The 12,977-nt window shown below is 44.5% G+C and overlaps 1 protein-coding gene across 1 annotated transcript in view; it reads left to right on the top strand.

Annotated features, from left to right (window-relative positions):
* atad5a (ATPase family AAA domain containing 5a) overlaps nt 1–12,977 on the top strand; it is a 62,939-nt gene that overhangs the window by 22,512 nt on the left and 27,450 nt on the right. The window contains exons 12-15 of the mRNA XM_070857934.1: nt 2,958–3,054; nt 7,831–7,916; nt 9,606–9,745; nt 11,899–12,064. Coding sequence (XP_070714035.1) covers nt 2,958–3,054; nt 7,831–7,916; nt 9,606–9,745; nt 11,899–12,064 — 489 coding nt within the window. The remainder of the gene's footprint in view (nt 1–2,957; nt 3,055–7,830; nt 7,917–9,605; nt 9,746–11,898; nt 12,065–12,977) is intronic.

Genomic DNA, 12,977 nt, shown 5'->3' with positions numbered 1-12,977 from the left:
AAACCTGTTGGCAGGTGGGCTCAGAAGGACTAATTGTCCTAAATAGAGTCTTTAAAGCTGAATTCTATAAAGGTTGCGGCTGAACAAAATATATAATTAATATTGCATGATAATTCATGGGGTACTAATTCAAGGTAAACCTGTAATATTGTCCCAATCGGTAATCTCTCGAACAAACATCTTTAGTGCAGCAAGGACATGGTGACATCTAGTGTTTGTTTCTAACCCAAGAACAACATGAATAGAAATCTGTCTGCACACAGTGTAAATATCATACACATGTTGGTATTTACAGTATAATCCTGGGGTCACTTGCAGCTCACTTTCCCTCTAATCTGCTGCTCCAGATGTCTTTGAGCTTCTGTTTAACCTCCCACCATAGAGAATGTGATGGAATACTCTCCACTTGCCTGGGTGAGTGCAGCTCCAACAACACTCAAGATGCTCAACACCATCCAGGACAAAGTAGCCTGCTTGATTGGCACCCCATCCACCACCTTAAACATTTATTCCCTCCACCGTACTATTACAAGATGCACTGCAGCAACTCGCCATGGCTTCTTAGGCATCACCTCCCCAACCCGTGACCTCCATCACCTGGAAGGACAAGGGTGGCAGGCGCATGGGAACACCACTACCTCCAAGTTCCTCCCCAAGTCACACGCCATCCTGACTTAAAAATATATCAGCCGTTCCTTCATCGTCGCTGGGTCAAAGTCCTGGAGCTCCCTCCCTAACAGCACTATGGGAGCACCTTCACCACACAGACTGTCGTGGTTCAAGAAGGTGGCTCACCACCACCTTCTCGAGGGCAATTAAGGATGGGCAATAAATGCTGGCCTTGCCAGCAATGCCTACATCCTGTGAATTAATTTATTTTTAAAGTAAGCTCCTTGACAAAAGGTCAGTGTGTACTATAACTAAAGGATACCTGGCTCTTCTGTCCTCTGAGCCCCTTAATTAATTGAGTCGTGTAACCCATTCATCGGTGTCCATTTTTCTGTATCCAATTACTAGGGAGAATTAATATTACAAGCAACTAATTTTAATGACTTATAAAAGGGAATATGTCTAACTATAAATTTGAGCAATTAGTTGCTGAATTCTCTGATCTAACGTTCACCGCTGTAGTTTTGTGTTTTTGGAAAAAATAAGTTATTAGCAGTGAGAATGTTTGTTTTGTTTTTATGCTTAGCCTTTAAATGTGGTTACATTGCCTTGCCTGCTTACAACAGGATATCACACTAGTTTTGTACAGTATTATATTAGCAAATCTGTTATGATGTGTACTAGATATTACGGAGTGTTTTGAGTCTAGTGATTATTTTCATTTTAGCAGCATGATCTCATTGACTGGTGGAACAGGCCGACGGGCTAAATGGCCTCCTCCTGTTCCTATAAAAAGGCAGAGAACTTGTCCCCAGAACTCTGCCGATCCTGTTTGTTATGTAAAGATGCAGTCAGTGACCAACCAACCATTGTTCACTCATCAGAGGACTCTGCTGACATTACTGACTCTGAACCATCAGTCTCTGATGTGGTCATGACCACTCCCATCAGATCGACTACTCAGCCTCAGTCTTAACTGACTCAGAACGCTCGCCCAGAGCCAAAGTTGAACTAAGACGATCAACTCGTGAGAGGAAAGCCCCAGACCGTCTTAATTTGTAAAAAGGCTGTTGTTAAGATTTTAAACGGCCGATGTTGTTATGTATTAAAGCTTGGGGGATAACCAGACACCAGAGGGCGCTGCAGTCGTAGGTCATCGGGCTGTACACATGTGGCATGTGTGCTTGGTCATCTGTATATAAGCTGGGCGTTTTTGTCACGCTGGCACTCTTGGGCTGGAATAAAGATGGATCAGGTTGCACCTGAGTGAGTTTACAGTAACCAGACTCTTGAATCATTACACTGTTCTTCAACTGGTTGCTACGAGATGCAAGAAAGTTATGAAACATAGAAAATAGATGCAGGAGTAGGCCATTCGGCCCTTCGAGCCTGCACCACCATTCAATAAGATCATGACTGATCATTCCCTCAGTACCCCTTTCCTATTTTCTCTCCATACCCCTTGATCCCTTTAGCCGTAAGGGCCATATCTAACTCCCTCTTGAATATATCCAATGAACTGGCATCAACAACTCTCTGCGGTAGGGAATGCCACAGGTTAGCAACTCTGAGTGAAGAAGTTTCTCCTCAACTCAGTCCTAAATGGCCTACCCCTTATCCTAAGGCTGTGTCCCCTGGTTCTGGACTTCCCCAACATCGGGAACATTCTACCCGCATCTAACCTGTCCCGTCCCATCAGAATCTTTTATGCTTCTATGAGATCCCCTCTCATCCTTCTAAACTCCAATGTATAAAGGCCCAGTTGATCCAGCCTCTCCTCATATGTCAGCCCAGCCATCCCGGGAATCAGTCTGGTGAACCTTCGCTGCACTCCCTCAATAGCAAGAACGTCCTTCCTCAGATTAGGAGACCAAAACTGAACACAATATTCCAGGTGAGGCTTTCCAGTTTTCTTTCTGTTCAGCTGGAACCACAAGCTCACTGTATGAGGGATCCACACTCGCAACACTTGCATAACAGCGACAACTTGCATTTATATAGCGCCTTTAATGTAGTAGAATTTCACAGGAGCGTAATAAGGCAAAAATTGACAGAGCCAAAGAAAGAGACATTAGGAAAGGTAACCTAACGCTTGGTCAAAGAGGTAGATTTTAACCAGTGTCTTAAAGGAGGAGAGATTTAGCGAGCAGACTCCAGTGCTGGTGGCCGAGGCAGCTGAATGCACCCTCGTCAGTGGCTGATAAGCTGACCTGTGGGACAATCTTTGCCCCTTCCCTTCTCCTGCCGGTGATCTCTGTTCCATTCCAAATCCCAGCACTATCGTTAAATAGTTTGGGTGTGGTTTTTTTCCCCTATACTTGAAATTCTAATTGAACTTTCCTTTTCAGACACGGTCAAGGAAGATCTTCTGTGGACCGAGAAATACCAACCACAGCACTCCAATGAACTTGTGGGAAATCTCAATGCTGTGAAGAAATTGCGCAGGTAATGTCCTTGCCAGTGATCGGTATTTACTGAGCAGGCTGAAAACAGCTTCCCTCACTTCCCCTACAATAGAAATTCCAAGATCTTCCTCAGAAAATAGTAACTGGAACTGGTCATCGGATTGGAGAGATTGAGAAAGCTATTTGTGGAATGATGTTGGGGACAGAATGCTTTCAGTACCCAATAATACTGGTTCAGGTTGATCTGCTTGATGGCATGGGAGTGCTAGATTTAGCATAGAGGGCTGAAAATTGGTGCTGATCCCATCAAGTATGATATATGTCATTTAGCAACACTAACCTGACAAGATTGGACTTCAAAAACATGTTCCGCAATTGTGAGCACTTGGAAAACCAATCGACTTATTAATCAATTATCGACAATTATATGGTATATTCCCATTTCTCATGTTTATGTTCTATTTATATGTAAAGCAATATTTGTATGTTTGACAATATTCTTCTCCCTCCTCCACCTTCCCCCACACACTGGTGTACACATTGCATTCATCTAAAAACGTAGAGAAGTTAATTACAACAACAACTTGCATTTAAATCTTGCATTTAAATCGCACCTTTAACGTGGTAAAACATCCCAATGTTGACACCGAGCCACATAAGGACAAATCAGGACAGGTGACCAAAAGTTTGGTCAAAGAGGTAGGTTTTAAGGAGGAGAGAGAGGTAGAAAGGTTTAGGGAGAGAATTCCAGAGTTTAGGCCTGGGCAACAGAAGGCACAGCCGCCAATGGTTGAGCGATTATAAACAGGGATGCTCAAGGGACCAGAATTAGAGGTGCGCAGATGCAAGTTGTCAAAACAAAACTTCAGGCTCAAGCCCCGTACCCAACTTTCATCCACTACAGAATAACAGTAGTTGTACGTCGACTTGTGTCTCCTGGGAGTTGCCGGGTTCCACAAAATTGTTTCACCTTCGAATCTTTGAGTATGTCAAACTAGGGAGCGTTGAATTCTGTCGCTGGATTGATGCACATCTGCTACTTACTTTGTTTTGCCCAAACTTTCACTTTCTTTTTTCCCCCTCCCCTGGACTTGCGCTGGGGTTCAATTCCGCAGGGGCTGACGACCATCGATTACCTTGCCTATGTGGCCATTCTTCATTTTGTGAATGGGCATCAGCAGGCTGTCTAATGCCGGGAGATGTCACAGCCAAGTCCGATCCTGCCTCTGTTGGATGTCTGTGCCCACCTCCTTTTCAGCAGAGGTCATTCCTTCGTGATCAGGAGTGGGAACCCTGTTCTGCCTCCCTATTCCAAGAGGACTCGGGCTAATTATAATGTCTATTGCACCTTCAGTTAACAACAACCACTACTTTTATATAGCGCTTTTAATATCTTAAAAGGTCCCAAGGTGCTTCAGAGGAGACAAAATCTGACACCAGGCCACATAAGGAATTAGTAGGACATTGTACAGCAAAATTCTAAAAGGACAAAGGATGTGAAAAAAACAAGCCTGAAGGCTTTGTGTCTTAATGCAAGGAGTATCCGCAATAAGGTGGATGAATTAACTGTGCAAATAGATGTTAACAAATATGATGTGATTGGGATTACGGAGACGTGGCTCCAGGATGATCAGGGCTGGGAACTCAACATCCAGGGGTATTCAACATTCAGGAAAGATAGAATAAAAGGAAAAGGAGGTGGGGTATCATTGCTGGTTAAGGAGGAAATTAAGGCAATAGTTCGGAAGGACATTAGCTTGGATGATGTGGAATCTATATGGGTAGAGCTGCAGAACACCAAAGGGCAAAAAACGTTAGTGGGAGTTGTGTACAGACCTCCAAACAGTAGTATTGATGTTGGGGAGGGCATCAAACATGAAATTAGGGGTGCGTGCAATAAAGGTGCAGCAGTTATAATGGGTGACTTTAATGTGCACATAGATTGGGTTAACCAAACTGGAAGCAATACAGTGGAGGAGGATTTCCTGGAGTGCATAAGGGATGGTTTTCTAGACCAATATGTCGAGGAAGCAACTAGGGGGAGGCCATCTTAGACTGGGTGTTGTGTAATGAGAGAGGATTAATTAGCAATCTCGTTGTGCGAGGCCCCTTGGGGAAGAGTGACCATAATATGGTGGAATTCTGCATTAGGATGGAGAATGAAACAGTTAATTCAGAGACCATGGTCCAGAACTTAAAGAAGGGTAACTTTGAAGGTATGAGGCGTGAATTGGCTAGGATAGATTGGCGAATGATACTTAAGGGGTTGACTGTGGATGGGCAATGGCAGACATTTAGAGACCGCATGGATGAACTGCAACAATTGTACATTCCTGTCTGGCGTAAAAATAAAAAAGGGAAGGTGGCTCAACCGTGGCTATCAAGGGAAATCAGGGATAGTATTAAAGCCAAGGAAGTGGCATACAAATTGGCCAGAAATAGCAGCGAACCCGGGGACTGGGAGAAATTTAGAACTCAGCAGAGGAGGACAAAGGGTTTGATTAGGGCAGGGAAAATGGAGTACAAGAAGAAGCTTGCAGGGAACATTAAGACGGATTGCAAAAGTTTCTATAGATATGTAAAGAGAAAAAGGTTAGTAAAGACAAACGTAGGTCCCCTGCAGTCAGAATCAGGGGAAGTCATAACGGGGAACAAAGAAATGGCGGACCAGTTGAACAAGTACTTTGGTTCGGTATTCACTAAGGAGGACACAAACAACCTTCCGGATATAAAAGGGGTCAGAGGGTCTAGTAAGGAGGAGGAACTGAGGGAAATCCTTATTAGTCAGGAAATTGTGTTGGGGAAATTGATGGGATTGAAAGCCGATAAATCCCCAGGGCCTGATGGACTGCATCCCAGAGTACTTAAGGAGGTGGCCTTGGAAATAGTGGATGCATTGACAGTCATTTTCCAACATTCCATTGACTCTGGATCAGTTCCTATGGAGTGGAGGGTAGCCAATGTAACCCCACTTTTTAAAAAAGGAGGGAGAGAGATAACAGGGAATTATAGACCGGTCAGCCTGACCTCAGTAGTGGGTAAAATGATGGAATCAATTATTAAGGATGTCATAGCAGTGCATTTGGAAAGAGGTGACATGATAGGTCCAAGTCAGCATGGATTTGTGAAAGGGAAATCATGCTTGACAAATCTTCTGGAATTTTTTGAGGATGTTTCCAGTAGAGTGGACAAGGGAGAACCAGTTGATGTGGTGTATTTGGACTTTCAGAAGGCTTTCGACAAGGTCCCACACAAAAGATTAATGTGCAAAGTTAAAGCACATGGGATTGGGGTTAGTGTGCTGATGTGGACTGAGAACTGGTTGGCAGACAGGAAGCAAAGAGTAGGAGTAAATGGGTACTTTTCAGAATGGCAGGCAGTGACTAGTGGGGTACCGCAAGATTCTGTGCTGGGGCCCCAGCTGTTTACACTGTACATTAATGATTTAGACGAGGGGATTAAATGTAGTATCTCCAAATTTGCGGATGACACTAAGTTGGGTGGCAGTGTGAGCTGCGAGGAGGATGCTATGAGGCTGCAGAGTGACTTGGATAGGTTAGGTGAGTGGGCAAATGCATGACAGATGAAGTATAATGTGGATATATGTGAGGTTATCCACTTTGGTGGTAAAAACAGAGAGACAGACTATTATCTGAATGGTGACAGATTAGGAAAAGGGGAGGTGCAAAGAGACCTGGGTGTCATGGTACATCAGTCATTGAAGGTTGGCATGCAGGTACAGCAGGCGGTTAAGAAAGCAAATGGCATGTTGGCCTTCATAGCGAGGGGATTTGAGTACAGGGGCAGGGAGGTGTTGCTACAGTTGTACAGGGCTTTGATGAGGCCACACCTGGAGTATTGTGTACAGTTTTGGTCGCCTAACCTGAGGACGGACATTCTTGCTATTGAGGGAGTGCAGCGAAGATTCACCAGACTGATTCCCGGGATGGCGGGACTGACCTATCAAGAAAGACTGGATCAACTGGGATGGTATTCACTGGAGTTCAGAAGAATGAGAGGGGACCTCATAGAAACGTTTAAAATTCTGACGGGGTTAGACAGGTTAGATGCAGGAAGAATGTTCCCAATGTTGGGGAAGTCCAGAACCAGGGGACACAGTCTAAAGATAAGGGGTAAGCCATTTAGGACCGAGATGAGGAGGAATTTCTTCACCCAGAGAGTGGTGAACCTGTGGAATTCTCTACCACAGAAAGTTGTTGAGGCCAATTCACTAAATATATTCAAAAGGGAGTTAGATGAAGTCCTTACTACTCGGGGGATCAAGGGGTATGGCGAGAAAGCAGGAATGGGGTACTGAAGTTGCATGTTCAGCCATGAACTCATTGAATGGCGGTGCAGGCTCGAAGGGCCGAATGGCCTACTCCTGCACCTATTTTCTATGTTTCTGTGACAGGTACCAAAGCTTGGTCAGAGGAAGGTTTTAAGAAGTCTCTTGAAGGAGGAGAGAGAGGAGGAGTGATTTAGGGATAGAATTCCAGAGCTTTAACCCAAGAAGCTGAAGGGACGGCCACAATGGCGGAGTGATGAAAACCGGTGATGTGCAAGCGGCCAGCATTGGAGAATCAACTAACTGCACAAAGCGGGGATTAAACCAAGAGCCTCTCCAGTCGTCATGACTCATAGTCACGCAGGGAACTGCATTTGCAAACTAAATCATCATGTTGTTAGCAGTTTAAAAACTAGCTCTGTGAATTAGATGATGGGAAAAATTAAATGCAGTATTCGCGGGGAGTGGGAGGGTTCTGATCGAAATATGCATTTAATGCACATTATTTGTGTTTTGGAAATAAAACAGTTGGTTAATGGAATGGAAGAAGAGAGCCGATCAGGAAGAAAAGAAAAACCAGAGGGAAAAAAAGACTGAAAAAGATAAGAAACTGGGTATGTGACATTCCTAAACGTTGCCGTTCTGTAATGGTTGTGGCTTGGTGATTCAGCATGCTGTGCCACAAAATGTTCAGTTGAGTTCCTGCTCTCTGCATTGCTGGATCTGGGGCTACGCACCTCACTGAGCAGAAACTGCTGTTTCCCCTGCCAGCTTCCAAATGGAAAAAATGATGAAATACAATTGCATGTTTTTAATACCATGATTCAGTGTATTAAAATAGTGTCCGGCCCAATATTTATCCCTCAAACAACATCACTAAAACAGAATATCTGGTCGTCATCACATTGCTGTTTAGAAACATAGAAAATAGGTGCAGGAGTAGGCCATTCGGCCCTTCGAGCCTGCACCGCCATTCAATGAGTTCATGGCTGAACATGCAACTTCAATACCCCATTCCTGCTTTCTCGCCATACCCCTCGATCCCCCTAGTAGTAAGGACTACATCTAACTCCTTTTTGAATATATTTAGTGAATTGGCCTCAACAACTTTCTGTGGTAGAGAATTCCACAGGTTCACCACTCTCTGGGTGAAGAAGTTTCTCCTCATCTCGGTCCTAAATGGCTTATCCCTTATCCTTAGACTGTGACCCCTGGTTCTGGACTTCCCCAACATTGGGAACATTCTTCCTGCATCTAACCTGTCTTAACCCGTCAGAATTTTAAATGTTTCTATGAGATCCCCTCTCATTCTTCTGAACTTCAGTGAATACAAGCCCAGTTGATCCAGTCTTTCTTGATCTGTCAGTCCCGCCATCCAGGGAATCAGCCTGGTGAACCTTCGCTGCACTCCCTCAATAGCAAAAATGTCCTTCCTCAAGCTAGGAGACCAAAACTGTACACAATGCTCCAGGTGTGGCCTCAACAGACTCTGTCCCACATGTGACAGCGACTGTGGCTCTCGTATTGGACTGTTCAGCCACCTAAGGACTCATTTTTAGAGTGGAAGCAAGTCTTCCTCGATTCCGAGGGACTGCCTATGATGATGTGTGTGGGAGCTTGCTGTGCACAAATTGGCTGCTGCGTTTCCTACATTACAACAGTGACTACACTTAAAGTAGTTAATTCGCATAAAAGCCCTTTGGGATGTCCTGAGGTTGTGAAAGCCATGATATAAGTGCAAGTTATTTTCTTGCTTTCACAACTTCAGCAGCACATGGAAACACAACCCTCAAGTTGATTCTCAGTGGAGTGTTGCATCGAGAAGATGTGTACACATCGTGAAATTAAAGTCTTTGATTTAGAGTGACGGTGAAAATGTTCTTGAGGTATTTTTAATTAAATTTGGCTGCCTTATTATTGTTGCTAAGGTTCGTATCATTACATTAATCAATATTTTTATGCAAGTAAATTTAAGCCCATGTTGTAGGCTATTCTGGAACGACAGTGTAAAAGGATCATTGTTAACCTGGGTGTTTTACCGACTGCTGTCTGTGCTTCTCTACCCTGTCTAGTTCAGTGGCTTTTCCTCAGCGCCTGCTGATACGAACAAAAACATTGTAGAAAAGTTGAAATATGTACAAGCCCAACTTCAATTTAAGAGATGGCGGTTTCAGCCAAGGTTGCAATCTTTCTCTTTCAGGTGCTGGCTGTCCTGTGTATTTCCAACTTTTTTCAGTTTTTCCATCATCTGTGCTTTTATCTCTGATTTGTTTTGTTTTTCCTACCTCTCCGTCTGTTTTCAGATGCTTGGGACAACAGTGACTTTAACAATGAGAGTTCTGAGGGTGAGGATTTCTTGTGCAACACCGTGCTAATTACCGGACCGCCTGGAGTCGGGAAGACTGCTGCAGTTTACGCCTGTGCTCAGGAGTTGGGTTTCAAGGTTTGTGCTCCAATTTCCGGTACAATGCAACGCCTTTTCTCCAGTGCGATGCCTTCTCTTTTTCCCCCCCCCCCCCCCCCCCCCAAGCACCTGAGGTTATATCACCGGGATTTCGCGTTCGAGGGTTTTCCCTTCACGTCAATGGAAGATCAGTGGGGACCCCGGATAGACACGGAAACAGGATTTCCGCCAAACTCAGCGGACAATCAAGTGGAACACTCCCTCTCCCTGAGGAAATTCTCGGTGCCAGTGTTCCTTGTGTCTCTGGCTATGTGTGTGTGTGTGTGAGAGAGTATGTGCACTCCACCTTTTGAGCAGTAATACTGTTCATTTTGAAAGCTAATCTAACTGCCTTTTGTTTTTCTGATGGGAAGGAAGTGCCTTTTATTGTTCAGGCCTAGCGTGTATAGATGTTGTTTCCTGCTCATTTAAGATGTGTATGACATAATTTGTTTTTCTCCAGTTTTCTTTCCTCATTGCACTGACCCAAGCTGGGCTCAGCCTAATCCCAATCTCAGTTGAACTCTGCATAAATTCACTTCTGGGGAGGGCAGGGAGGGGGAGGGAATAATCATTAGGATTAGGGATCCCGGCTGATTACCTGCTCCCCAGCCCAGAGGCACTGAGTACATTTGTAGCCTCCCCCACCTGACCATTGTTAAATTAAGCCATCTCTTGTGTCAAAGTTGTTCTGTTAGCCAGTATCGGTGCTTTTTATAAGTACTGTATTACCTTGTATTTCTGGCCAATTCTGCACAGCAGACTGAAAAATTGATTGACCAGTTGTGGGAATGGCAGAAAGATAAACATCCAAATAGTGAAACTTAAATTATTCCAACCAGTAAACCTTGAAATCTTAAGTTTTTAATGGGTGGTGTGCAATTACACTTCCTTCGGTGTCCCTGCTGCTGATATGTTTTAGCATTGAGTTAATTCTGATTCCCCGTAAGATGGGGTTAGTGTCACAGGATAGCATTAAAGGTGAACCAGAATGTCTGTGTTGCCAGCGTGCCTTGTGTTATTTAATATCTATTTAATGTCATCAAGGCACAGTATGCTGCAGTCACGATGTTGGTTGCGTTGTAGGAACCTGAACTGGCTGGTATGGAAAGGAAATGCAGCAAGTAAGTAGCACCAACCACACTGGCGTAGTTTCCACGTGGTCAACTCTTGGTAGAAGTGGAGGCAGTGTTTGACTGCTGCGTACCTTCGGAGTGAGATATGTTTAACACTTGGTGCTTGGAGAGTCAATGCTTCTGCCGCAATCTCAGCACTGAGCATTCCCAGGTCGGGTACAACCTTTGTGGAGTTAGCCGTGGCTCAGTGGGTAGCATTATCGCCTCTTGAGTCAGGAGCTCGTGTGTTCAAGACGCACTCCAGAGACTTGAGCCCTGGCCAATATTTATCCCCCAATCAAGAAACAGATTATCTGATCATTATCACATTGCTGTTTGTGGGAGCTTGTTATGTGCAAATTGGCTGCTGCATTTCCTATATTACAAACTTCACTAATGACTACGCTACTACTTAATTAACTGTAAAGTGCTTTGGTCATCCAGTGGTCGTGAAAGGCGCTATGTAAATGCAAGTCTTTTTTTTCTTCTTGGATTACTACCAGAGTGCCTCTCAGGTCATGTAAAGTTTAAATCCGTGTTCCCATGAATTTGCATATATCTGAAATAACTGATACTAAGAGATCTTGATGTTCAGATGTAGGATTTATCCACGAAAGAGAGGACAGCCTGTTCCAAACCTCCACAAAATTAAAATGGGTCAAAATAGCAAGGGCCCTGATATGAGTCGACAATTAAGCCGCTTGTACCTTCCAATCAATCAGTCGGGATGGCGATCAGAAGGAAGCGATCTTGCTGAAGCTGATCTTAACGGTTACTCCGGGAGCAACCCCTCAGTGAATAAGCGGAAGGCTTTCTCGCAGTATAGTGCCAGACTAGACCTGTCCAATGTTCTTCCCACCAGATCACTTAGCAGCTACTATCGCTGGAAGAGATGCTGTGCATGCACAGTAAATTTAAAGGGCCCATGCAGGGGGAATAAAAAAATTAGAGGGAACATTAGTCCTGTCTGTGTTGGAACAAACCAGGTTAAATAAACGGAGTGTCGAATAACCCTTACGTGAGTGATTATGTTTGTAGGTATTTGAAGTAAATGCTTCCTCGCAGCGAAGTGGCAGACAGATCCTATCTCAACTAAAAGAAGCCACACAGTCTCACCAAGTTGATAAACAGGGAGTGATTGCCCTCAAACCAGCCTTTTTCAACAGCAACAGACCACTGTCTGCACAAACAGCCAAATCTCCGAGTAAGTACAAAATCCTTGTGCTCTCCCAGCAAATTCCTTATTTGTTTTAATTTTACGCAGGTAGTTATGATCTGGAATGCACTGCCTGAAAAGGCGATGGAAGTAGATTCAATAGTAACTCTTAATAAGGAATTGGATAAATACTTGAAGGGGAAGAAACTGCAGGGCTATCGGGAAAGAGCAGGGAGTGGCACTAATTGGACACCTCTTTCAAAGAGCCAGCACAGGCACGATGGGCCGAATGGCCTCCTATGCTGTATGATTCTATAACTCTGCGGCTAAGTGACATCACCAACGAGCACGTTCCCCAGGTCAGTTTATTCATACTGTCGGCTTGCAAACTGTTTTGAGATTCTTTTTACCTTGAGACGATCATTGAATGATCTCGCACAGAAGGAGGCCATTCGGCCCCTCATGTCTGTACCATCAGCTCCTGGCATGTAGATTCCGCCTAGTTGTCCCTACTGTCCGATATAAACCTAACCTGCCCACGTTTAGTCAGCTGTAATGGAGTCCCAGTTTTTCCTGAGATTTCCCCCCCCCCTCCACCAAGCCAGCATTGGAACTCCTCGCACTGCCTTGTAAACACGCTAAATCAGTCAAAGGTGTCAGCCGACTTTAATCGTGTCGCAATCCTGTGTCCCAGCAGCAGCGACTAACCCGTGCAACCAGCTGAAAATCAGCATGGTTTTATGGCATTGAATTTAAAACATTCGCCAATGTTCGGACTCTGAAACCCGTAGAGCTGCTGGATGGGGAAGGGGGAATGACTTGTGGCCCTACTGAGCAATCTGGAAGAACGTCCACAACAGGACATTGTAACATGCAGGGGTGAGAAAATATTTCTCGTTACTTCCTGCCTCCCACAGGGGAACCACCGCTCCTTGGCACCTGGATATTTTGACTAAAATCC

The sequence above is a fragment of the Pristiophorus japonicus genome, chromosome 16, assembly GCF_044704955.1.
Source record: "Pristiophorus japonicus isolate sPriJap1 chromosome 16, sPriJap1.hap1, whole genome shotgun sequence".
NCBI classification, from domain to species: domain Eukaryota; kingdom Metazoa; phylum Chordata; class Chondrichthyes; family Pristiophoridae; genus Pristiophorus; species Pristiophorus japonicus.
The sequence above is the reverse complement of the archived record's forward strand: the minus strand, read 5'-3'. Positions and strand labels throughout refer to the sequence as shown.